The 26,364-nt window shown below is 42.1% G+C and overlaps 1 protein-coding gene across 2 annotated transcripts in view; it reads left to right on the forward strand.

The window, feature by feature from the left end:
- stxbp1a (syntaxin binding protein 1a) overlaps positions 1-26,364 on the forward strand; it is a 40,288-nt gene that overhangs the window by 4,379 nt on the left and 9,545 nt on the right. For both annotated transcript variants that reach the window (XM_026174378.2, XM_026174379.2), the window contains exons 2-17: positions 7,871-7,920; positions 11,042-11,123; positions 11,219-11,295; positions 12,310-12,388; positions 13,045-13,148; positions 15,739-15,887; positions 15,990-16,074; positions 16,559-16,689; positions 16,782-16,889; positions 16,982-17,042; positions 17,187-17,252; positions 17,332-17,412; positions 17,554-17,692; positions 18,098-18,207; positions 20,047-20,148; positions 21,242-21,327. In XM_026174378.2, the coding sequence (XP_026030163.1) occupies positions 7,871-7,920; positions 11,042-11,123; positions 11,219-11,295; positions 12,310-12,388; positions 13,045-13,148; positions 15,739-15,887; positions 15,990-16,074; positions 16,559-16,689; positions 16,782-16,889; positions 16,982-17,042; positions 17,187-17,252; positions 17,332-17,412; positions 17,554-17,692; positions 18,098-18,207; positions 20,047-20,148; positions 21,242-21,327 (1,510 nt within the window). The remainder of the gene's footprint in view (positions 1-7,870; positions 7,921-11,041; positions 11,124-11,218; positions 11,296-12,309; positions 12,389-13,044; positions 13,149-15,738; positions 15,888-15,989; positions 16,075-16,558; positions 16,690-16,781; positions 16,890-16,981; positions 17,043-17,186; positions 17,253-17,331; positions 17,413-17,553; positions 17,693-18,097; positions 18,208-20,046; positions 20,149-21,241; positions 21,328-26,364) is intronic.

The raw sequence follows: 26,364 nt of genomic DNA on the forward strand, positions 1-26,364 counted from the left end.
CTTGCTTTTACCACTCAAAACATTCACTTGTCACTTCTTCCGTCTGTTTGTGCTCAATGAAATGAAACGGTACTAAAATTTGTTGCTCCACTGGGTGCAAAATGGATACAAAAATGAGCCCTGATGTTGCCTTTTATTTTTTAAGACAAACTAAAAAGTAGCTCAAGAGGCTGCGTGCTGTAGGGATGCACAGATGTATTATAATGCCAGGTTGACAATGCTGATGGCAGTGGCTGATGTTTATCAGTTGTGTTACATCAATTTTGCGCCAGCTATATGTTCAGAAATGGTGTGATGGAGAGCTAAAAGACTTCAAAGCAAAGCTAGGAAGTGTTTTGTCTCCAGTTCGAATATACTCACATCCCAAAATGTCAAACAGAGTCAGTTCACTCTTCCTTGGAAGTTTCTGGAAGCATGTTGTATTTACTCTTCTCTGTTTGGGGTAGTGTGAATAAAAGGAAGGAGGAAGGTGAAATAGAAAAGGACTTTTATGCACATATTTGCACACACGCGCCTTCTATTGACCTTGGAAGCATCACTGAGCCACAGCATCACACACACACGTCTGGATCCAGTCTGACGCAGTGCCTGCAGCCCCTGGGCGTCTGTAAAACACACACACACACACACACACACACACACACACACACACACACACACACACACACACACACACACACACACACACACACTCTGAAATGTCATGTCACTGCAGTAATAGAGCATGAAGAGCTGGCTGAAATAGAGCTGTGTAATGCAGGGTCACAGTGGCTCTTAATCTTAATGAATTCCGTTCTCTTTTGCTGAGGATGAGTGCTGTGTCAGAGCTGGCAGACATCCTCTACCTCCCACTGTTCTCGGCAGCACTCAGTCCTTTTCTTACATGCATATACACATGTACAGTGGAGACATATTTAACACCACGTTACAGAAATATCTTCTTATGGAAGATCGCCACAGCACCAGAGCCTGGATGCTCTCCTCTTCCAGCGATGTAAACAAAAACAAGAAATATAGATGGCATGGCTTCATGATAATTTGTCAATTTGTTAAATTAACTGTAGGAGGATTAAAAAAAATTGTGTATATATATATATATATATATATATATATACCATCTTCTTAGCTCTCTCTCTGGTGAGTGCAGGAAACCTAATTTGTCTTGCTTGTTACTCTCTTAAATTTTTGCACTTGTGTTTCTGCAATAGAACTAGAATTAATATCTTGTGACAAAGGTTGGATGAAATTAGGTTAAATATTATTAATGTTGCACGAAGTCACAAAATGGGTCAAGAGAAAAATCTCACAATTTCCCAGAGAAACAGACACATTTTAACTATGGCTATTTGATCATGGCAAAAAAAAAAAGAAGTTAAAATACGTTAAACATTAAAATAGAGAAATCATATTGTTTTATTCAAGCTGATTTTCCTAAACTTTAATTATGATTCAAATACAATAAGTTAATGTAAAGCAAATTAAACCTGCCACAGTCTTGTACTGACTGAACTTGGACTAAAGGAAAGGAAATGCAAAAAGAGAAAATTATTGCAAAACAGTTATTTCAACCACAGATTTATAGTAATAAAGGCTGATATAATATCCAATAATAGAAATGATGATGCTGTATTAGGGACGAGACATAAGTTTCATTTTTTAGGAACAGAATAGAGGGGGAATATGATAAAAATACAAAACCAAGTATGTGTTGACATGTTGTATAACAAAATGATCATTTTAACATTGTACGGGTAAGACATGATTAGCTTAGTCTAATAAAATCAGTATGAGATGTTCTCTTAGGGCTTGTCACGCTTTTTTTTTTTCTTTCTATAGGATCGTGAAAACAAAGAGCTGCTGCTTTTTCTGCACTGGAAAAAATGCTGGCTTAAGTAGGTCAGCACTGTGTGTTTGCACAAAAGCAGTTTAGTAATATCAGATTCTCATTAAAGGTGTGTAGTGTTTCCTTTCCGATCTTTCCATTTATTCCATTCATTGGTTGGACAGCTGGTTTTCGCTGACCTGCAGTGCCTGATAAGCAGCTAGCTTACAATGCTTATAATAGCGTCAGTGCAGAGAAGGAATTCGGGGTATCAGTGAAGAGTTCTTTGTATGTTCTTTCATGTTCTTGTTACTGCATTAGTAACTTTTAGCTGAGTTTCCCACAAAGACACTCCTCCTGTCAGGGGAACAGAGGTGACAGACAACTCTTTGAGGTGCACGTGTGTAGACTACATGAGAGTGAATCAATGCCCACACACGTCTTTAGAGATCAGTCCACCGAGATAGCATTTGTGGCGGGGGGATTTCTGGAGATTTCTCAGTGGACCTCCAGTCGAGTATCTTTGTGTTTTTGTTTCATTTTTTTTCTCCTGCATTCCTTCTTTTTTTCCCCATTTTGCTCCAGTGAACTGCACTCCTGACCTCTGACCTCTGACTTGCTATCCACTGAAGGTCATAAATCCTCTTCTTCTGCTTTCCTTACAGCCATTTTGTGCCGGCTGGGGCCAGTTTAGGGTGTTACGTAACTGCAGATGAATCTGAAGAGGCTGTAAATGGAAGGATAGCTCCTTCCATTTACAGATAATAGTTATCTCATGGAGTGTTTTTAGGTTTTGTTAAATCTGGTTAATATCGGTGCTTAAGGTGTACGGAAGAGATGGAACATAGAAACCATTTAGCCTCATTGAAAAGCTATTTTTTTTATTAATATTGAGTTATTTTAATCTTTTGGTTAATGTAATCTATTGAAGTGTATGTACAAACAAAAACTCTTTGATTTTTAAAAATACAAAACCTATGACATGGTGAGACTCTGACCATGAAGCTCTGTTTCATTTTTTCTTTTGTGTGTTTGGGTTGTGGTGAAGGCTTTGCTTGCATTTCAGTGTGAGTCGTGCTGATTTGTCTGCGTGTCTCTTTAAGATCAAGCGTGTCACATTCCCTCGGGAATGATGCTGCTGTGAAGCTGAGATCCAGAGAAAAAAAATGGGTCATGTACTCATAGGTGAAAGTCCCTGAAGGGGGGAGAACCACGAGGCAAAGGGAGAAACTGTCAGCCCAAGTCGAGGCTTAGGGGATTGGAGAGTACATCAACACAATGGCAATATCATTGCTCATAGTACTGCTCCTTGATATGGCTAACTGTGTTCAGTTTGTCTGGGTTTATAGAGAAGACGTATGCTTTCCCTTATTTTGTACATGTTAAACATCTAAACACAATTATAAATTAGGTCAGAATACAAACAACTAATCCCACTGAGCCAAAACCAGGCTTCAGGATCTAGGTACTCAAGTGCGCGCGCACGCACACACACACACACACACACACACACACACACACACCCATCTATCTATCTATGTATCTATAAATAAATAATAATGGAGAGAAAACCTCAACAATCAGATGGCTCCATTAGAATTTTTTTTGTTTTTAATTTTCTTCTTCTTTGTTCTACTTCAGTTTTTTTCTACTGAAAAAGGTGTTGAAATTGTTACTTTTTTGTTTTAATTTCAAGATTTAAGAAACAAAAATTTACTTTTTTCCTTTAGCCTCTAAAACCTCAAGAACCCCCCCCCCCCCATCAAGCAATTAACTATAAGAAACACATATTTCTTATAGTTAATTGTTAACCCTTCTGTTTGTGAGAGGCAACCAATCAGAAAAGTGAAAGTGATTTTAGTTCAGTCTAAAAATGAAACTATGTACGTGTAAATAAGCAACAGTATATCCAGCGGTGGTCTCTATAAAATTTGCTTATTAAAGACAGAGTGAGGAGTGAAGTCAGTTTGTGTGCATAGCTAATATAAATGCAGCAGGTGTTGATCAAAACTGTGGAAAACATAACACAAAGGCAAAAAAATAAAAACAATAAAATACGCATATTAAGCATTTAAAAGTGATTTCTATAAAAGATTACAATCATTTCTGAAGATTACAAAAATATTAGAAACAAATTATGATAATTTGCAAAACTACATTTGATCCACAAGGGTGCTTAATAATATAAACAAAAGATAACTGAGCCTTTACCGGAAAAGCAGAAGATTTTGGGGGGTTTGAATCCTGTTAATGACGTAGGAGAGCAAGAAAATGCCACAACTCTTAAAAACTTGCAACCTGCTGAGATAAACAAGTGTCTGCTGAGGTGCTGAAGATGTAATATTTTAGTAGTCTTTTTAGTTTTATGTCTTAACTGTATATTTAATAAAGTCTTCATAGTCTCATTTATATTTGAGTAGTTTGACAAAGAAATTGTGAACTTTCGTCCCTGCTCTGACGTGATTATATTGTATCCTGTTTAACTGGATATGAGATGAGATGTGTGTGTATGTGTTTCTGTGCATGTTTGGTTGACACAGCTGCTGCTTGTGTTTGTTCAGGTCCCTTCCCTTCTTTCTGACCGGTGTGTTCCTGTTGTGCCTTTATCAGGAGGTCAGAAAGGAAGAATCCACAGTCACGCCTCCCCCCAACTTATTTTCAGTCTTCAGTTAGAAAAGAGTGCAGTCCATTCACTATCAAGTTAACTTCTCTATTTTATTGACTGCCTGGGTCAGTTCACTCAACCTTATGAAGGATAATCCCATTAGTCATCCTTTTAACTGAAAAAAAAAATGAACCAAAACTGAAGCTAACAGAAGAGAAGATAAATTGAATTAGTGTATTTGTTGTTTAGTATCTATCAACATTATAATCATTTTTAACAGAACATAATCCAGAAAAAGTTGTGTACTTGATTTTCAGCTCTATATTTCACTGAGTAGAACCACAGAGATGTTGATTTGATAGTACAGACACTGTTGTACTGAGGTGACTTGTGCTGGATCCATAGAGCCCCATGTTAAAATGTTCAGTTTCTCAGCATTAAAAAGCATGTTTATAGTTCGGTAACAAAAATACATTGGCCTCTATGGATTGTTAACCCCTTAGTAATTCAGTTCAGTTCTTTTATTATAACTCTTCTACCTCCATACTGGACTTGAAGGGCTTCCAGGGGAGATTACTTTAAACCTTTAGGGGGCTCAACCTCCAATCATAATGTCATCAATATACTGCCTTGCAGTTAATGTTAATCTAATATTCTGCTTGCAAACATATTCAAACCTTTTCACCTTTACAAACCTAAATTCAACTGGATAAATATTAAAACGTTACCTTCAAAAGCAATGACAGTAATTGGGAAAATGCCAGGAATGAAATTTAGGGCTCCCAAAAAAGGGTTCAATGGGGGCTTCTAAGAAATGGCAGCAACGAGGTTTGAGACGCATCTAAGGAAAAGATGTTCATATGGAAAGTGTAATGTTAAAGCATCGAGCTGAAGTAAAGCTTTTGTTGTGAATCGACATTAATGTTTAAGAGATCGATGGACTAAAGAATTTAGACCCTGGAAGAAAACGAAGAACAGTTAAAAATTCAATTTATCTTAATAATTGGAGCTGCTTTTATCTGAGCTCATTTATCAGAGGAAAAAGAGGAAACAGATTAGCAGAGGAAAAGGGAGGACGAGTCACGGATATCCTCAGTCCTGCTTTGTTTTCTGAAGTGTCTCATCCTGTGGCCTGGAGCCGCTGCTGGATGAAACACAAGTCAACTTTTCAGGAATGAAAAGGAGCCTGCTTTAATTTTGCAGCTGTTACTTGGAGTGTTTTACAGCAATTAGTCAGCACAGTGACAGCCCCGGTTCCCCAGCTGTGTAAAAGTCACAGGTTTTTTAAGGTTTTTTAGGTTGTAGTTTGTACTCACAGTGCTTCTTGGCTGACGTAGCAGCTAACAGAACAGGACAAAGGAAATGCTGGAAATAGACTGAAGCTGAGTTGGGGAATCTCTCATTTAGCAAGAATATTTCTACTATATTAAGACCATCTGTCCCACTGGAGGTCAGATACAGTTCGTCTCACTCACAGGAGGTTCAGGCTGAGCTCTGTCTGCTTCAGCTATAGTACATACGATAACTTATTTACTTTTAGTCGACCTTTATTTGCATGCATTCTAGATTTCTTTTATACTATAATTGGTTTTAGTTTCCAATTTTTATGCTTCCATCCTACTTCTGGCATATTTCTCCAATTGTCTGAAAAGCGTCATCATCTGACTCTGAGGAGCATACTGCTTATTGTTTTCGAGGCAGCAAACACTTGCATCCCTCATCTTTTTTTTTTGCTCAGGCCCTTTTTAATCTGTGGTAATCCATCAGTATCTGTGTGGTCGCAGGTTTTAGCTGGGGCCGGGAGGGCTTAGCGGTTTATATTCACTGTGATCCAACATGATGTTCAACAGTAATTCACCCTTAATGGATTTATCCTAATACGGCTGGCAGATGGTTGGCATACTGATCAAGCCAATATCAGTATTGTGGCACAAACAGGGCCATCGTGCCATAACCTCACAGTGGATACTGGCTTTCCTTTATTGGGTTTCCTCGTCTTTGTAGACACTCATCATTGAGAGAATTCATTCACTGATGTAGATCTGTGGTGGCTAACCTCACTGGAGGCATGAATGCATGGTGCTTGTTATTGTAATAGTAGCATTATTGGATTTTAAAATACATATGAATGAGTAGAATCAAACAGTTCAGGGTTCAGTTATTTTAGGCTTAGTTTAATTTAGTTAACCATCCATACATCCATTGTCTTCTGCTTATCCTTATCAGGGTTGCCAGGGAGCTGGAGCCTATCCCAGCATACGGCAAGAGTTACTCAAACTTCCTGTTTTTAGACTTGATTTTTACTCCAGTGATTCTCACGGTGTAAGAGTTTGACACTCATACCCAATCTGCACAATTTCTATTAATCATAAAAATTGTTGTGTAGTAGTAAAATGTCTATTTTTAAAGTTGGGATTGATTTACTGTCATAATACAAACATTTTGTTTCTTGCCGTTTCTCCCTCTCATGTTAACTTTGGGCAGATACACACTAAAGGCTGTGTGGCTAATCGAATGTAACTTTCAGCGATTAATAATTCAAAAAACGTGAGATAAAATGATCATAATGCAACATTTTGAATTATTATGATGCTCTTGGTTCGTCTTTCAGTGCACCCCTTTCCTAGATGCACTTTCTGCCAGGCTGTAGGAGGTTTGCTTCAGAAATTAATAGTTTCCGTTGAATTATAATTAAGGTACAAAAATCCTCTCTTCCGAGAAAACTTTCAATAAATCTGACTTTTGTTCAATAAATTACTGTTTTTCAAAGTCTGTGAGTTGGCTTCTTCTTTGTCTTTATCTTCTTTTAGCTGCTCGTTGTCACATTAGCACATCATCTGCCTCCATCTCACCCTATCTCTAGCATCCTCCCACATGACACCAACCCTCTGTCCTCCTTCATCCACAAACCTCCTCTCAGGTCTTCCTCTTTTACTCCTGCCTGGCATCTCCATCTTCAACATCCGTTGACAATCATTTCTCTGCACATGTCCAAACCAACTCAACCTTGCCTCTCTAACTTTGTATCCAAACCGCTCAAACAGAACTCTCCATCTAACGTACTTGTTTCTAATCCTGTTCCTCGTTGTCGCTGACAAACAATAATCGTAGCATCTTTAAATCTGCCACCTCCAGATTCACTGCCTTATTGTCAGTGCTTTCCAAAGTCTGTTAGTTAAGAGTTTTACATATTTGCAGTCTCACACACTGGACAGGTCATCAGTCTGTCTGATCCGAGGGTGAATATTAGCTTGCTGTGATGAAATGGTACATGAATGTGTGTGTTGTGTTTTCTTTGTATGATTGTGTATTCTTTACTTACAAAATGAATTAAAACATCTCTGCTCAGGTCATAGAGATAAGTATAAGAGGATGATGGGTGAATGCTTAGATAACGAGCCCATCTGATTTGTGATGATTCTTTTTCTTTCTTTCTTTTACAGAGATTATGAACGATGTTATCAAGAAGGTGAAGAAGAAGGGAGAATGGAAGGTGAGAGGACAGCACTCTGGGTCACGTGTAGGGCCCTGATATACAACAAACAAGATGATTAGAAAGCTTTTATCTAGACTCCGGCTGTAGAACTGACTGCCAGCGGGACCTATTCTTTTTAGTAAAATATAAATATATTATTTTATTCTTATAAATTCTGTTTTACATAGTGTCTCAACCTTTTTTTGGGAATGGGTTGTACCTGTTCATTACTTTAAAAAAAGTGCTAATATAGTCATTGAGCAGTTCTCTTCAAAGAAGCATAACTGGACTTTGCTCTGAATCTGTAGCTTATGTTTCAAAATTAGACCTGAGTCAGTAAAAGAAAGAAAAAAATGTACTGGTGAAATTTGTGGGACTAAATATAGGGTTTGCCAAACAGTGTCTTGTTCCAGCTTTTCTAATGTGCAGTAAATGAACTGTTTAGCTTAAACTTATAGGTAAAGTTAATGTCTTGGGGTTAGAAGATTACGGAGCCCCGCAGGGGACATGGAAGAAAAAAAAATTAGGGAGAAAAAAAAAATTAAGACGGACTTTTGCGAGATCTCGCAAAACAAACTCGGGATCTCGCAAAAGTTGAATTCCAACAATGGCGGCAGCTACTTAGTTGTAATATTACTCTTTCTGGGTCACAAAATACACTTTTAAGATATTTTGAGGCGTGAATGTAGTTGTGTAAACGTCAGATACCTGCTCGGTTTACAAGACATCACATATTTGCAAAAATGCTCCGACGTTTTTGGAGATCTGACACCCACTAGCTCGAAGCTAACGGGAGGTCGAGACCTACTACAGCCGGGAGGAACACCGCTTTCCCGGCACATCGTGCCTCGACCTCCCGGTCGGATTCGAGCTGGCGGCCACTAGCTCGAAGCTAACGGGAGGTCGAGACCTACTACAGCCGGGAGGAACACCGCTTTCCCGGCACATCGTGCCTCGACCTCCCGGTCGGCTTCGAGCTGGCGGCCTCCGAAGAATGCGGCTAAAACTTTTGCGAGATCCCGAGTTTGTTTTGCGAGATCTCGCAAAAGTCCGTCTTAATTTTTTTTTTCTCCCTAATTTTTTTTTCTCCCATGTCCCCTGCGGGGCTCCGTAGAAGATTTATTTGTTAATGTTTGTTTCTTTTTATAATTGCTTTACATTTTTACTCAGACAAACACCTATGACAAGAAAAACATATTATTCATGAATGGATGAATAATAGGATGGAATGGAAAAAAATTGAAAAACAAAAACCACTGCGTGCCTTACATGCACAGACGTGTTGGATGTAACTGGGTTTTAACAAAATCTAAAGACAAAGAAAATACTGGCCCTCGCTACCTAGTGTAAAATAATAACATTAATCCTGTTCATAGATTATTCAAAATGTATTTGTATAGCACATTTAAAAACAACAGTGTTGACCAAAGTGCTTCACAATTGGTTAAAAACAAGAGAAAACAATAGAGAAACAAATACAGATAAATGAGAAGACTATGAATTAACAATAAAAACATAAAACAGACCTGATGGTACTCATACTGAACTCGAATTAAAAGCCAAAGTAAAAAAGTGAGTTTTAAGATGCGATTTAAAAGACTGAATAGACTCTGAAGTACGAATCTCCTCTGGCAGATTATTCCAGGGTGCTGCTACTGCGAAGGCCCGATCTCTTCTGCGCTTCAGTCAAGACCTTGGTTGTGCTAAGAGCATCTGGCTAGACGATCTCAATGCTGTTTTGGGGTCATACATGTTGAGGAGTTCGTTTAAATAACTGGGTGCCATATTATTTAACTTTAAAAGTAAAAGAATCTTAAAATCAATACGATACTTTACAGGGAGCTGGTGTAAATTTGCTAAAACTGGAGTGATGTGTTTATACATACACCTGTTAAAAGACGTGCAGCAGCATTTACCATACCACGAGGCCTTCCAGACTCTTCGTCAACTCTTGATGGAGACACAACTAAATGTGTTCTTTTCGAGCAGCTGCACTATTTTGGCTCATTGGATGAAATGGATCCATTTCAGATGTTGCTCATTTGCTAAACATGTCTGAGTAAAGACTGTGCAGAAATACCCAGCCAAATAATCTATTAGTCAAATATTTGAATGTCTCTAGAATCGGTCTTTATTAGTCATTTAACAGAGGCTTTTGGGCAGACCAATGGAAGGAATGATTCTCACCATCCCAGGAGATTACATTTTCAATAGTTCTTTTTTAGATGTTTTCCACAAAGAGATTAGAAGACAACAGTAGAAAATATAATAAATGTCATGAAACGCCGTGTGGCAGGCAGGAGATGAGGACTCAAAGTGCACGACTCACAGACTCAAGGAATGAACTCAAAACCACAGCTTTATTTGCTGGTCACAGAAAAACGGGCATACAAAGTAAACTAAACTGGGAAACAACAAACCAAAACTCACAGGGAGCGCCACACAGCAAGAGGGACGACACAACACTGACTCAGAGAAACACAAGGTTTAAATACACTGGGAAGTAATGAGGGGAATGAGACACAGAAGGAGGGCACAGCTGGGAGAAATCAGGACTGACGAGACAAGAAAAGCAGGACGCATTCACATAAGACACGGACCTTCAAAGTAAAACAGGAAGTATAACACAGAGACGCGAACTTGACACGGTGGAGACAGCAACTAAGAAACACAGACATAAACCATAAAGCTGAGGACTCTAAGAACCGAAAGACACAGAGGGAAACTCAAACATGCAGACACAGACTTACACAGAACAGAGGGGACACAGAGAAACATGAAGGGCAAGGGATCGAAACTAGAAACCATCGAATAACTCACACAAGTACAATAATACAAAAATCACAAAGAAGTAAACATGCTGGGTCAGGAGACAATAAAATATCAAATGGATACAAAACCTATACACAATATATATCTTGATGCGTAAATATGCAAATGGAAAATGTTTTTCATCACAGTGGTGCACATTAAATAAGCCAGAACAACTAAGACACACAAAAGACCTTGAAGCCTGGATGTGAATAAACCTGAGTCATCACTGCACAGTGTCTGTAAGGGATTATTCGAATAAGACTGTTTTATTGTCAGCTACATGTAATGAGAGTAATAAGTAGTTACTGCCTTCGTGTGTTGCCAGGCTCTGATTGTGGACCAGCTGAGCATGAGGATGTTGTCATCCTGCTGCAAGATGACAGACATCATGACAGAGGGCATCACCAGTAAGAGCCCATCACATTTAACTATTTCTTTGAACTGCGAGGCTTATTTTGTTCGTACCTGCGACTCTTTAACATGTCTGTGCCTGTTTCTGTAGTTGTGGAGGACATCATGAAACGACGAGAGCCACTGCCGAGCCTGGAGGCCATTTACCTGATTACACCCACAGAGAAGGTAGGGATACTCCTTCTTTTACCTATAGAGGCACATCCCTGTCAACAGGTATGCACTTTTAGAAGAGAGATCAGACAAGCTGCCATATTAAGCTGTTGACTTAGTCAAGAAAGATCGCTCATGCTTCTTAGTTTCCATGATCTATCTTTACATCCAAATTTCCTTTATTTGTTGAAAGTTGTACAGAGTTTATAATATACCTCAAGTTGAATGTTGCAGACCACGAGAGAGAGAGGCTGCAGAGCTTGGTCATCAGGGAGGGACTCAGAGTAACGGTTATCCCTAATCTGAAAGGTGTCAGTTAAGGTAGTTCTGGTATCTGATTAGGATGCTCCTGAATACCAAGCATTAGTGCCCAGAGCAGCTCTGGGACATTCTGGAGAGATTGTGAGTCTTACCTGGCTGATGTTCCCTTGGAAGAACTAGAGGTGGTGGCTGGGTGGAGGGAGATGTAGGCATCTTGGCGCAGACTGCTGCCCCTGCAACCCGGACTGGGATAATTGGAATCAGAATCAGCATACTTTAGCAGCGATAGATGGATGAATTTTTCTTGGAGAAAAAAAAATCATTCATTTCTCTTAGAAGTGAAGAAGCTTCTCGGATGAGAGCTGAAACGTCTTCAAGAAACATAAAAAAGTCCAGTCGCTTTTCTTTCCACGCTCCTTAGATTCATGAATTTCAATCTTTTACTTTTACACTAAAATAACTTCACAAATTAACAAATGGTTTGGGAAAATGAAAGTGAATATTCAAAATGTAACATGTGGTAGGGTTCTCCAAGGCAGGAAGCCCAGGCCAGTGCGGACTCTGGGACGCTGGAGAATGTAAACGCAGCTCATGGTTTGAAAGGGAAAGACTGACACTTGCAGCTTGACTAGCTACCAAAATATTGATCAGAGAAGCTCACATTATAAAATGCACATATTGTAAGGATTATCCTTGCTTCACCTTATCTTGAAGATTAAAATACAGAACTTTCATCGCAACACATCTAACCTGTTTCTCTCTCTTCAGTCTGTCCACACCGTCATTGCAGACTTCAAAGACCCTCATTCATCTAAATACAAGGCAGCCCATGTTTTCTTCACTGACTGTGAGTACACACAAGGACTTTACAGACAACCTTCTATTTGATATAGTGTTGATGCTGCTAAACAAGACTGTTTTGGATGTTGAGGGGTTTTTAATTGTTGTAATTTTTTTCTTTCCTAGATACGAAAACGAATTTGATGTTGATGTTGTTACAACGTCTAATCCCACAGTTTCCTCAAAGTTCTTATAGTCACCTATTGTCTTCTTGTTTTGAAACACATGTGAACCTGTTTTATTAGGTCAAGTAAGAGAGGATCTTTTTGTACTAATAATCAAATATTCCCCTAATTTACAGTTTTTTGTAGACAAATTAAGTAGAACTATACAAAAGTAGTTATTTTTCTTTAAATATGCTTTATCCCTGCACTATTACAGGGGGTTACAGCTTCATAATAAGAGACTGAGTGGCTACGATGTTGCAGTTTCCCTTTAACAGAGTCACCTTGGCCTTAGAGGTGTCTTTATAGTGGAAGAATCTAAAGCTGCATCATGTTAAATGAAGGACGAGCTTCCATTGAAGCACTCTGTCAAAGTAATATGAAGAAGTTTAGTCAAAGATGATCTTTTAGAGACATCATAGGTCGATTCAAACTCTGGTGTTTAAGTGTATTTGTCTGTGAATGTGACTGAAACTAAGCATCATGTGGTATTTTCCAGCATGCCCCGATCCTCTCTTTAATGAGCTGGTGAAGAGCCGGGCTTCCAAAGTCGTCAAGACTCTGACGGAGATCAACATCGCCTTCTTGCCCTACGAGTCTCAGGTAAACATACTGTGCAGCCCTGCATGGTGATGGTGCATAATGAAATGCAGAAAAGCATGTTTAATCTCTACAAAAAGATTCTGCATACCAATACGTATAATCAGTATTAAAGTTGTGCCCACTTGTTAAATGATGATGACCCTGATTTCAACTTCAACTGTGTCCTGCATTGGAGGAGCCTCTTGTCTTGAATAGACACAATCGCATCAATAACTATTAAGACATCATTCTCTGCTTCTGAAGGATACAGACAGCTCATCAGGAGCTTTTCATAGCAAGTAATTCAAACGTTGCAGCTTTGTCCATTTCTGGTTACTTCTTGGGGCAATATGACAGCATTTCTCTGTGCTTGTCCCTGAATGGTCTTTTAAGAACCCTCTTCCGACATCTTCTCTATGCTGATGTGTTTAAATGAACCTATCCATAGTTCTAACCATGAGGTAGCAGATTACGATATATCATGTAGCTTCACTAACCCTAAAAATGTTGATGGCATCATCATCAAAATATTATCTTAAGATACTTTAATGGATGCCTGGATGTTAAGCTTTATTGTAACACCCGGGAGAACAGTCAACTCATCAGTTTATTGGACGTGAAGCAGTTTGGATGGTTTCTTGTATCTTCTGTGCTTGTATGCCTTTGGGACTTAAAAGAGCATTTTTGACATGAAAATGGTTAATGAAGTCAGACTTAACATGCAGTCTGACCAGCCACACCTGAGCATGCAGTTCAGGTAATAAAGTCCATGTGATGGGCAAAAGAAAAGAAATCCCCAATCCTGCTGTCTAATTGCAGTTTAGCTTTTTAAAGCACATCTGCATTTTCAAACTCTTAGAACTGTGCAGAACAAAAACTTCCACTCAAAGTCCATAAATATGCATTATTGTCCTTAACTATTGCCTAAAACGCCAGAGCCAGTGGTTTTGGTCCAACATAGCTAATGAATCTTTTTGTTTACCATTTATAGAGATGGTTCTGGGACTCTGCATCCATTAACACCTACGTGTAGGACTAGAAATCAGGCTTTTCAAAAGGGACTGAAATCTGCAGTGACTAAGGTTATAATATAAGAAATCATGCACATGCATGGCTTTATAAACGATCAATTTAGATCAAGATTTGTGCCATTAATGCCTTCTTGTGCTATTTCACAGCACACTTTCCTACACAATGACTGAAACCCAGCTGAGTTTTATTGTCTGTTAGTGACAACAGAGAGAGAGAGAAGGAGAGGGAGAAAGATCCAGAGATGGAAAGCTTGAGCAAGAGCAGCTGCAGAGATCGATTAAGACAGGTGGGAGGAGAGAAATGCTGCAAAGGATGTGGGCAGGAATAGTAACAGCGAGGTTATTGGTCGGAAGAGTCAAGGATGGCTAAAGAGAGGCAGAGCGAGAGGACAGAGAAACGCACTCAGGTGGAGACTCGGCACAAAGCTGCTGACTCACCAGACTCTCTGTTTACTGCCAGACTGTTCCAGAAAGACTCACATTTATCACACTGATTTCTCTCCCTCCCACCTGCTTCCCCACCCTTTGCCTCCATCTTGTCTTCTTCTCTGCCTCTCTCTGTTTTCTAGATTCTTTTTTTAAAGTCAGGTGCACGTTCTTATCTTTGCTTTTTCCCTCTCATTTGCATTTACTCCATCCTTTTCTCCAACCATTTTACCCCATTTTTCCCTCCAGCAACCACCCCTCTATTTACTGCATCTCTCTCTTTCTGTCTGTCCTTTGCTCTCACAATCTAAAGATGCTTCTTGGCCCACAATGCTTTGCTTCCCTCTTGTCTACTATGATTAATTCAGAGTCAGTGGTTTTCTGCTTCAGGCAAAAATGCTGCCTCATAGTCCCGCCCACAGACTTGCCCAATTGGGCGATTCACATCCACACAGTGGGCTGCAGCCAATGGTGGCCGTTCTGAGGCAGGGGCCCTTCTGCAGCGCAGGAGTGTGGTCATGTGACTGTGGACAGATGGGTTGGGAGAAGGGAGTGGTAGTGATGCAGGAGAGGAGAAAAGAGAGGAGGAAGAGGATAGAAACGAAAAGAGACAGAGGGAGGAGGTGAAATAATGGAACAGTAAAAGACAAAAGAGAGGGTGTAGGATGATGTGGTGAAGATCGAGTCGAGAAGACATTAAAGTGCAGGGGGATGAAATGGTAGAGACTGAAAAAAGAGAGGGAGAAAACATGAAAGCGATAACTGAGATCAAACAGTCGATTTGTGTAACAGCTGAAACGCATTAACACACACGCAGATGTTAAAAGCCTTGGGTCCTTTCTCCCTCTCTGTCTTGGAAATGCAGTTCAGTTTAATGCTTCTCAAGGAAGTTGTTTCTGGAGAAGCTTAGCATGAAGAAACACAGCTGTGCTTTTCCTCGCTGCTCTCTCTCTCTCTTGCACACATCATCACTGTGAGGGAGAGACGCCCGAGAGGGAAGCAAAGACACACTTAGGAGTGAAGGAAAAAAAAATCTTCTTATGCACATTAGGAAAAAGTATATCAGACAAATTAGTTCAAGAAGCTAGAAACACTCATGTCAGCACAGTTAGCTGAAGAAAAAAAACGACATTTCCTTGTATTTGTGTGTGCAGGTGTATTCTCTGGACAATCCAGATGCCTTTCACAGTTTCTACAGCCCTCATAAGACCCAGCTGAAGAACCCAGTGATGGAGAGGCTGGCCGAGCAGCTGGCGACGCTCTGTGCCACCCTGAAAGAGTATCCTGCTGTCAGATACCGAGGGTGAGCAAACAGGGGGCGGTTGTAAAACGTAAAATGTCTTTACATCTGTCATGCTTTGTTTTCCTTTATTTATCTTCCCTCCCACTTTCCCGTGTCTGACAGGGAGTACAAGGACAACGCCACCCTGGCCCAGCTGGTTCAGGACAAACTTGATGCATACAAGGCTGATGACCCCACCATGGGAGAGGTGAGCTCACGAGAAATCAAAATGTTGTCACTTTAAATATCCTGCTTATTATTGTTTTCACTTAGCACATCATATTCTCGTTGTTTTAACCTGTATCAGGGCTGTCCATGAGATCAGGTTACAGCTTAACTTGATCTCCGTTTGCTGTAATCAGTAAAACCACTGCACTAAAATATCCTCTCCAGGCTTTACTCCTTTAAGAAGTGCATTCTGAAAATCTGAAAGATTTAAAAGTAGAACTAAAACCTTCATGTGTAGAGTTTTTGTTATTGAATAATACAATAATACAAGCTGTATCAAAAAGAATAATCTTTTTAAATTAATGGACAAAGAAGCTTTTAAAACACATGGCTGAATATAAAGGTTTACACACAAAACTTGTGTGTAATGCAAAATAATCATGCATGCAGTTGCAGTTGCACGGCTGAATTCTACACGAGACCGGATGCATGATTATCTAATTGTTGTGCGTCTCCCTCTGTAGGGTCCGGATAAGGCTCGCTCACAGCTGATCATTCTGGATCGGGGATTTGACCCCGTCTCACCTGTCCTGCACGAGCTCACCTTTCAGGCTATGGGCTACGACCTGCTGCCCATTGAAAATGACGTCTACAAGTATGAGCAAACGCTGCTGTTTAAATTTTACTTGAGCATCATTTGCTTTTATTGTCAATTTGGCCATTGCTGTTTGGTTGATTCTTCTCCAGATATGAGACCAGCGGCATCGGAGACTCACGTGAGAAAGAGGTCCTTCTGCATGAAGACGATGACCTGTGGGTGAGCCTGAGACACAAACACATAGCCGAGGTGTCCCAGTGAGTACTTTTCATTCTGTTCTTTATTTTCCACTCAGGCTTTTGATATCAAATTAAATAATTCTCATATGTTACTGTCTTCTTGTCACTAGGGAAGTGACACGCCAGCTGAAAGACTTTTCTTCCAGCAAGAGGATGAACACCGGAGAGAAGGTAAAGCCGACTCTGTGGAGGGAGGTGATGCTATGAGTATGAATGTAAAGTTTTGTGAAAACATTAGGGGTGTCCTGTGGTTTACGTCATCGCCGCTTTATTGGACATTAATCGTGTAACTTAGTGTTGTTTTTGTTTCAACAGACCACGATGAGGGATCTCTCCCAGATGCTGAAGAAGATGCCTCAGTACCAGAAGGAGCTCAGCAAGGTTTGTGTGTTTTTTGAGTCTGTGCATGCCTTTCTTTGTGTGTGCGTGTGTATACGCTGACCTGTTTTGTCTTTTTCAGTACTCCACTCACCTGCAGCTGGCTGAGGATTGCATGAAACATTACCAGGGAACAGTGGACAAACTTTGCCGTGTGGAACAGGTGAGACGGAAGCAGAAAGAGGGGACGAGGAGAGAAAACCAGAGGGAATAGGAGGTGGAAGTAGCAGAGGCGAGGACAAAGAGCACAGTGCAGCGATCGGGGTTTTAAAGTAAGACGTAAACGAGAGGTTTTCTGTTGCAGGATCTGGCTATGGGCACAGATGCTGAGGGAGAGAAGATCAAAGATCCCATGAGGGCCATTGTGCCCATACTGCTGGATGCCAATGTCAGCACATATGACAAGATCCGCATCATCCTGCTTTACATTTTCCTTAAGAACGGTAAGCGACAGACTGAATATAAATCACATGAAAATAAGACAGAAATATTTATTTACTTTCTAGTAAACTGTTTATACAAGTTAGTGTTATTATTATTGTCTTAAACATTTTTTATACATCTGTATAAATTGCCGTTGCTTTAGCTGATGTTTGAATTTTGAATCTAAGGGAAGTAGAGTACGCTCATTCTTGTGTGTTACTTAATGTGAGTGAGTGGGCCATGAAAATGTGGCGTTATTAAATATTTTTAATTGTCATTTAACATTTAAAATACAAAAGAAAAATGAATGCAACAATGTTGTGGGTTGTTTTATTGAAGCAACATGCAGGAACTTGGTGATATCAAAACAAACAATCTTTGTTTTACAAATCTTGTTAATATTTTGTGTATATTTGTGTGCTTAGGCATTACGGAGGAGAACCTCAACAAGCTGATCCAGCATGCTCAGATTCCCCCCGAGGACAGTGAGATCATCACCAACATGGGTCACCTGGGCGTCCCCATCATCACAGATGTGAGTGTCTCCTTATTATCAGCTTACTCATCCTTTCCTAATTCCTTATAAACTAAACTTTGAATACTTTCCTTAAATTAATTTTTAAGTAATTGTATTGTAGTTTTTGCCTTTTAATATTAACGCCAATAGACTGTAATGGAAATTTGCTTATATTATGTAATCTGTCACAGCACAAGTCTTCCCATCAGAGAAGCTGTCTGTGTCGTTTCACTTTAAAGCACAAACTGTGTGATGTTTTTCATTTGGACAGTCTGACCCTTGGACAAAAAAGCCTAAGATGCTGGAAGTCAAACTACTTCACACTTCATAGATGTTGGGTGAAATAAAGCAGGCTAACAAAGAATTGTGAAAATATTGTATTTAGGCTTTTCTTTATTTACATTAAATTGTTAATTTGGTTACTTATATAACTGGTGGGTGATTGTGTATCATTGTATCTGTATCTGTATCACTGACCCTTAACCAACACAGAAATCACAACGTGACACATTTTGGGGACATCTCAAATGCAATTTCTTATGTTGTCACGTTTTGAATCCAGGTTATTTCCACTGTACTGCAGCACTGTTTGATGGGGCTTCAGGCGGTACACTTTTCAATAGGTGTTTGACAACATCAGGGTTGCTCCTTATCTTCAAACCTGTTTTTGATTTTCATGGAGGAGCTCTCAAGGTGTCGTCAGTCGTTTGGGAGTGGGGGGCTACCTCCAGGAAGGGAATTCAAGTATCATGGGCTTTTATGCAGGAATGACGGGAAGGTGGAATGTGAGTTGGTGCTGTGTCAGCAGTAATGGGGCTTGCAGTGACCTGCTGTGTTGAGAGATCCAACCCTCAGCTGTGGTCATGAAGTATGGGTAATGATTGAAAGAGTAAGATTGTGGATTGAGTTTCCTCCACTGGGTGACTGAGATAAGCCCAGCTGAGAAGCTCAGACCTCAGGAGGGATTGTGGAGCAGAGGCTGTGCTCTGTGCCACATGTGTGTTCCAAGAAACTGGTTGAGGTGGTTTGGGCCTGGTTAGGATGCCTCCTGGGCGTCTCCCTGTGGAGGTTTGGTGGGCACGCTCAACTGACAGACCCATAACACACTGGAAAAATATATATCTTGTTTGTCCTCTGAATGCCTTGAGATCCCCTAGGAGGAACTGGAAAGTGTGGCTCGGGAGAAGGTTGTCTGGAATAGCCTGGTTAGTCTGCTGCTGCTGCATGTGTTGCTTATTGCTTAAAGGGGCTATAATGCTGTCACTACTTTATGTCAGATAAATGCTACCTAAAGTGTGAATGCTCATAATAAACGTAGCTAAAGTTTTAATGAGATCGACATATGTACAAGGAATCGCTCATAGCTGAGGCTTCAGACTGCTTTAAACACTCAGTTTCATACAGTTCTTCCACCTCTGGCTGTTCAGCAGATGAGAGCAGATATTCCTAATATGGTCAGCTCAAGCACAAAGTTTTGATTGTGAGCACAGAAGCCTCACCAACCTGCTATTTAAGCTCTGTTTCTGTGGGGGTAGCCAATCAGATGAAAGCTGTCTTTAAATGTAGACATTTTAAGATAAGTGCAGATTATTCTGACCTGTGACTCATGCAAAGCTACTCTAATACAATCCAAGAATAAAGCTACTAGTTACCTATTCGTTACTCTGAATGTATGAACGCATTTGGAGATCTGTTCACATCAGCTCTGAGAGAAAGTGAAAGATGACTAGCATGTAGCATCAGGACATTAAGCTTTCGTTATCTAACGTCTAGCAGATCAGTTTGTGCTGTTTTTAATGAGTGCTCAAGGAAAGCGTCTTTTATTTCCACTTCCTCATCTATTCTTTCTTTTCTCAGTCCACCCTCCGCAGAGGGAAAAAGGTCGACAGGAAGGAGCGTGTGAGCGAGCAGACCTATCAGCTGTCCCGCTGGACACCACTGATCAAGGACATCATGGAGGTGTGTTTCTAGGCATTTTATTTTATTATGTGTTAAGAAAACTAAAGAGCTTTATATAACCTGCTGTCTGGCAGATGCATTGAAGTGTCTTAGTATTTTAGTTTCAAAAACATCTCAACTACAGATGCAGTCATTACTAAATTATGTATTAAAAAGTAGCTGTTACATACTTTTCACTTCTCATACATCCACAACAGTCTCAGTCAAACACCTAGTTGTCATCTACTATATTCAGGGGTGCACATAAGTGGTCCGCAGGTGCGCGTTCGCTGTCAAAATAAAAGACGCGCACCAGATAAGAAGTTGCAATGCGCGTTTGCGTACATATAAACGGCACTGTTTTTGTCCACTCGAGTTTTTCACGGCATATTCTGCACCACATCTCTGTGCGTTCATCATTTGTTTGAACCCAGCTCACCTCCTGGAACCACTTTTCCGAGAGTACGCGCTTCTTTTGCGGTTCGGACTCCTTCTGACACTTCTGTGGAGGTGGAGGAACACCAAAGTAATTGCTTAAAGGAGCTTCTTCAACATCTTTAAGAGTTCTAAACAAATGTCTGTCCTCCTCAGAAAATCTTATGTACGCAACCGCGCATTGCAACTTCTTATCTGGTGCGCGGCTTTTATTTTGACACACCTGCGGACCACTTATGTGCACCCCTGAATATATTAAGCCCCTTTCTGTCATCGTTGTATTTTTACTCAGTTGTATATAGTATTTGTATTCTATTTTTATCTTATTGTATATTTATTTTATTTTATTCTACTGTATATAGTATTTTATTTTATTCTATTCTGTACAGTTGTGTACTGTATTTATTCTTATTGTATTCTAATTTTTGCCTCATAACTTTTGCACTGTCCACTTCCTGCTGTGACAAAACAAATTTCCCACGTGTGGGACTAATAAAGGTTATCTTATCTTATCTTATCTTATTTGTGCAAAGCTAATTCTGCAGTGGACCTCTGCAGTGGAAGTTGCTAAGAGATGTGAATTTGCCTATTTCAAGTGTGTACATGTACGTGTGAGAGACAGAGACAATATTGCTAACAAGGATATGTTTTATTTTTGTTCTTTTTTGTTCTCTTGCAGGATGCTATTGACGATAAACTGGACACCAAGCACTATCCTTACATCTCTACCCGCTCCTCTGCCTCCTTCAGCACCACTGCAGTCAGGTACATACACACACACAAATGTATTTTCAAACAACATAGCATCTCATTTCATGGTTGTAGCATTTTCAAATTATGAAGAGAGAAATGGAGGTGTTGTATCAGAAGATGAGTCTGATGGGACTGAAAAGAAACAAGAAAAGGGATGTGCTGCTGCTGCTTTACCTTAATATGGAGAAACAACCATTTCTTGCAGTTACTTCCTGATTATGTTATTTCACTGCCTTGGATTTGTAGAAAATGGTATAAATTCAGCAATACCTCCTTATACTCTGGTCCAGTCTGTGTGGATGCTGCTTATCCTGTCACGGTCCGGGGCAGCGGCCGTGTGAAGAGTGGAAAGGAGGACTCAGATGCAGCACTTACTCAGATGTGAAGGTGATTTATTGACAATACTGAACATAAAGTGGAGATGGCAAAACAGAACTAAGGACGAACTACACAAAGGGAGTGGCAAACCTGAACATGAAGGGAGAACAGCAGGGAGAGCACGCAGGGGATTCACCGGGTATGAACACAGACGACGCGACGAGGAGCAGAGGAAATCACACACTATAAGTACACAAAGAGACACTGGGAAATCACACACAGGTGGGGGAAACAGCTGGACCTGATTAACCTGACGAGACAGGGGAACACTAACACCAGGGACCAACAGAGGGAGCACAAACCCAGAACCCAGTGTCTAAAATCCCAAACACAAACCATCCCAAAACAGGGACAGCTGGAAAAATTCACATAAATTACTTTCAGTTCACTCGTAAGTTCCCAAACAAATGATGGAAGTCCACTGCTAATAACACTAGCTTGGCCAGAGGTGCGGAAGGCAACGGCGGCCGCTCAGGCAACGGCGGTCCGGGGGCCGGCCGTGCGGAAGGCAACGGCGGCCAGTCAGGCAACGGCGCCCGGCCAGTAGCCCGGCCAGCGGTCCAGAAAACGGCCGTTTAGCTCCAGACCCAAACGAGGCTGGGCCAGGCGAGGCTGAGGGCACGGAAGCCGGGACCGCAGCAGGCGGAGATGATGACGCAGACACGAAGGCCGGACCAGACGATGATGCAGACACGAAGGCCGGACCAGACGAGGATGCAGACACGAAGGCCGGACCAGACGAGGATGCAGACACGAAGGCCGGACCAGACGAGGATGCAGACACGAAGGCCGGACCAGACGAGGCTGATGAGGATGCTGAAGCTGGACCAGGCGATGCTGACGAGGATGCTGAAGCGGAGGCTGGACCAGGCGATGCTGACGAGGATGCTGTGGCCGAGGATGCGGGCACGAAGGCTGGACCAGACGAGGATGCAGACACGAAGGCTGGACCAGGCGATGCTGAAGCAGAAGCCGAAGCCGGACCAGGCGTGGATGAAGCTGGAGATGAAACCAGGCCAGGCATGGATGAAGCCGGACCAGGCGTGGATGAAGCTGGAGATGAAACCGGGCCAGGCGTGGATGAAGCCGGGCCAGGCGTGGATGAAGCCGGGCCAGGCGTGGATGAAGCCGGACCAGGCGTGGATGAAGCTGGAGATGAAACCGGGCCAGGCGTGGATGAAGCCGGGCCAGGCGTGGATGAAGCTGTAGCTGAAGCCGGGCCGGGCGAGGACGAAGCTGTAGCTGAAGCTGGGCTAGGCGAAGCTGACGCTGTAGCTGAAGCTGGGCCAGGTGAGGATGAAGCTGGACCAGAATCAGGCGAGGATGAAGCCGAGGATGAAGCCGGACCAGGCGTGGATGAAACCGGGCCAGGCGAGGATGAAGCCGGACCAGGCGATGAAGAAGCTGTAGCTGAAGCCGGGCCGGGCGAGGACGAAGCTGTAGCTGAAGCTGGGCCGGGCGAAGCTGACGCTGTAGCTGAAGCTGGGCCAGGCGAGGATGAAGCTGGACCAGAACCAGGCGAGGCTGAAGCTGCAGGCTGAGGCGTGGCAGTAGCAGGTGGTAGCGCTGCAGGTGATGGTACTGCAGGAGGCGGCGCTGCAGCCACAGGTGGAGAAGCAGCCACAGGTGGAGAAGCAGCCACAGATGGCTGGACAGGCTCCTCGGGCCCCCCAGCTAGCGAAGCAGGAGGCTGGACGGGCTCCTCGGGCCCCCCAGCTAGCGAAGCAGGAGGCTGGACGGGCTCCTCGGGCCCCCCAGCGAAAACAGCCGCAGAACCAGTGGGCACCGGGGCCCCCGGCACACATGAAACAAAACCAGTAGGCACGTGGGCCTCTGGCACACATGAAACAAAACCAGTAGGCACGTGGGCCTCCGGCACACATAAGGAGGGCTGCAGCTGCGCAGAGCACTGACCCTGCTCAGGCAGTGACAGCCCGGTGCAGTTCACAGCTGGCATCTTGGCCTCCAGGGGTCCAGAGTAAGCTGAGGGCAGTAACCCAGCCTCTGGGGAAGCCCCGGAGTGAGCAATAGTCTCTAATGTAGCCAGCTTTTGAGGAACAGGTCCGTAGTGAAACAGTTTGTCTCCCTGCTCAGAAACAGCGGTGGAAAAACAGTGTGGAAATTGTGGCTTAAGGGAGGCTAATGGTTGAGCTACAGACTGGGAAGCTTGTGGTTGGACACAGAACTGAGCCGGAGAATGGCAATAAAGTCCTGGCTCAGAAGGAGCGGCAGAGACACAGTCTGTCAGTTTTGCAGCGGGTTTGTACACGCCCACTTGGGAAGGATCCGTTACCACGAAGGTAGGTAAGCGATCCATACAGTCTCCCATCCCGCTCTGAATAGCCCCAGAAAACAAAGTCCCGGAAACTGGGGAAAGCAATGCATCCCGCTGACTCACCGCATCGGGCTGCTCGAAAGTGAATGCAGACGGGGGGTGAAGTCCAAGGTCCAAAAGGAGAAACTCCCGCTCCCACGAACAGAGCGAGTCCAGCAGCCATGGGAGACTGGTCACCAGACGCTGTAGCCGCCTCTCTATAGCGCGCTGGGACGTGCCACCCGGGCTTTCCAGCCACAGGTCAATCAGCTCCTGTGTGGCATCGATGAGCGTCTCCCGTAGCTCCCTGGACGGATTAAGCGCTGCTGGGTCCATCTTGTGGTCGCGTCGTACTGTCACGGTCTGGGGCAGCGGCCGTGTGAAGAGTGGAAAGGAGGACTCAGATGCAGCACTTACTCAGATGTGAAGGTGATTTATTGACAATACTGAACATAAAGTGGAGATGGCAAAACAGAACTAAGGACGAACTAAACTGGGAGAAACTACACAAAGGGAGTGGCAAACCTGAACATGAAGGGAGAACAGCAGGGAGAGCACGCAGGGGATTCACCGGGTATGAACACAGACGACGCAACGAGGAGCAGAGGAAATCACACACTATAAGTACACAAAGAGACACTGGGAAATCACACACAGGTGGGGGAAACAGCTGGACCTGATTAACCTGACGAGACAGGGGAACACTAACACCAGGGACCAACAGAGGGAGCACAGACCCAGAACCCAGTGTCTAAAATCCCAAACACAAACCATCCCAAAACAGCCATGAATAATAATGAAAGTAATAACAATAAAGAACATAAACATAAAGTCACTGAGTCATGGTCGCAGGATCATGACATATCCTGCATGCTCTCTTGCCTCTTTTACTGTCCCTCCCCCACAGCTGCACACACACCCAGCATCAAGTACCTTGTTGTGGGTACTATCAGATAACAGCTGTTACGTTCAGAAAGTATTTGCAGGTGAAATTTTACTTCATCTTGCTTATTTGGTTTTTGCTCTGAACATAAATTGCCTATGTGTGATGTGATGCAGGTACAAACCGAGCCACCTGTCTGCAGCTCATTCCCTTCCTTCGCTCTAAAACCTCAACTCTTGTTTTTCTTATTCTAGCTAGTAATATTATCCTCTCACGGTGTTCTTCTTAGTCTGGTTAGGTTCCTGCCTGCTGTGGAAAATCTCTAAAATTTCACTGTATTGCACGAGGTGGAGAGCGACTGGGACACTGGAGGGCAAAACGGTACTGTGGTCCTTTGCCCTTCAGCCATCCTTCGAATGTCTTCGAGTTTAAATTGGCCAAAATGCCAAATAGTTCCTGAGCTATCTGATGCACTAATCAGCGTTTATTTACGGCCGCCAGAGGCGTGTAGATTATGGCACCAACATGTGAACACATTCCTAACACTCTCCTAACGCTGAATTACAGGCCACCAACTCCTGCTTATCCAAATCAACCCTAACTAATGCTAGTAATACTACCAGAACTTTTCTGGTCCTACATTGTAAAAGTCCAGCGCTTATCTTTTCTTTAACTATGAATAACTTCTTATTCTTCACCTCCCTCACAGCAGAAGTATTTACCTATCCTGATTTGAAATACAAATACTTTCTGTAAACATTAAGCCCACAGGGGAGGAAGGACAGTATTAAATTCATTTTTGATATAAATGAAAATAATATTTCCAGAAAGCTAATATCTAGGATTTACCTAATCTTATAATTGAAGAGAAGTCTCGTCCAATGTGTGTTAAATCAAGCTGGGAGAAAGGAGCAAACATAGAGCTATCAGAAGAGGTCTGGATAAAGACACGAAGAGCACACCAAGTTTTTTTTGTCCAAAAGAATAAAATGGAGTAAAATACCTGAAAATGGGCAGTGTTGGCGAATGTGTGGTAATATATGTGCAGATCGTGTTCATATTTTCTGGGATTTTTTTCTTACTAGTTGGATGTGGTAGCAGAGATAAAGACATATTTGTATTATTTATTAGCAGAATGTTCCACTTGACCTCAAAAAACAAGACAGATACTTGTTCATATGATTAAGTGCAAGTAAGAAAGCAGTAACTAAGACGTGGTTAAATAAAGAATCTTCAACAACCCCTGAGAGGATAAAAATAGTTCATGAAATCTGTGAAATGGAACAGTTGACCTTTTTCTCTGACACGTGTGAGTGTAAGGTTTGAAAAGTACTGGGGAAAATGGATAAACTACCAGTCTGTGGATGAAACTTTGGATTCCCCTGCTTCCTGGAGAGCTATATCTATGGATTAGACTCATGAAGACCTTCTGAGTATTAAAAAAGAAAGGAGCAGGATTAAATAAACATGGTGG

The sequence above is a fragment of the Astatotilapia calliptera genome, chromosome 7, assembly GCF_964374335.1.
Source record: "Astatotilapia calliptera chromosome 7, fAstCal68.1, whole genome shotgun sequence".
Lineage (NCBI taxonomy): Eukaryota > Metazoa > Chordata > Actinopteri > Cichliformes > Cichlidae > Astatotilapia > Astatotilapia calliptera.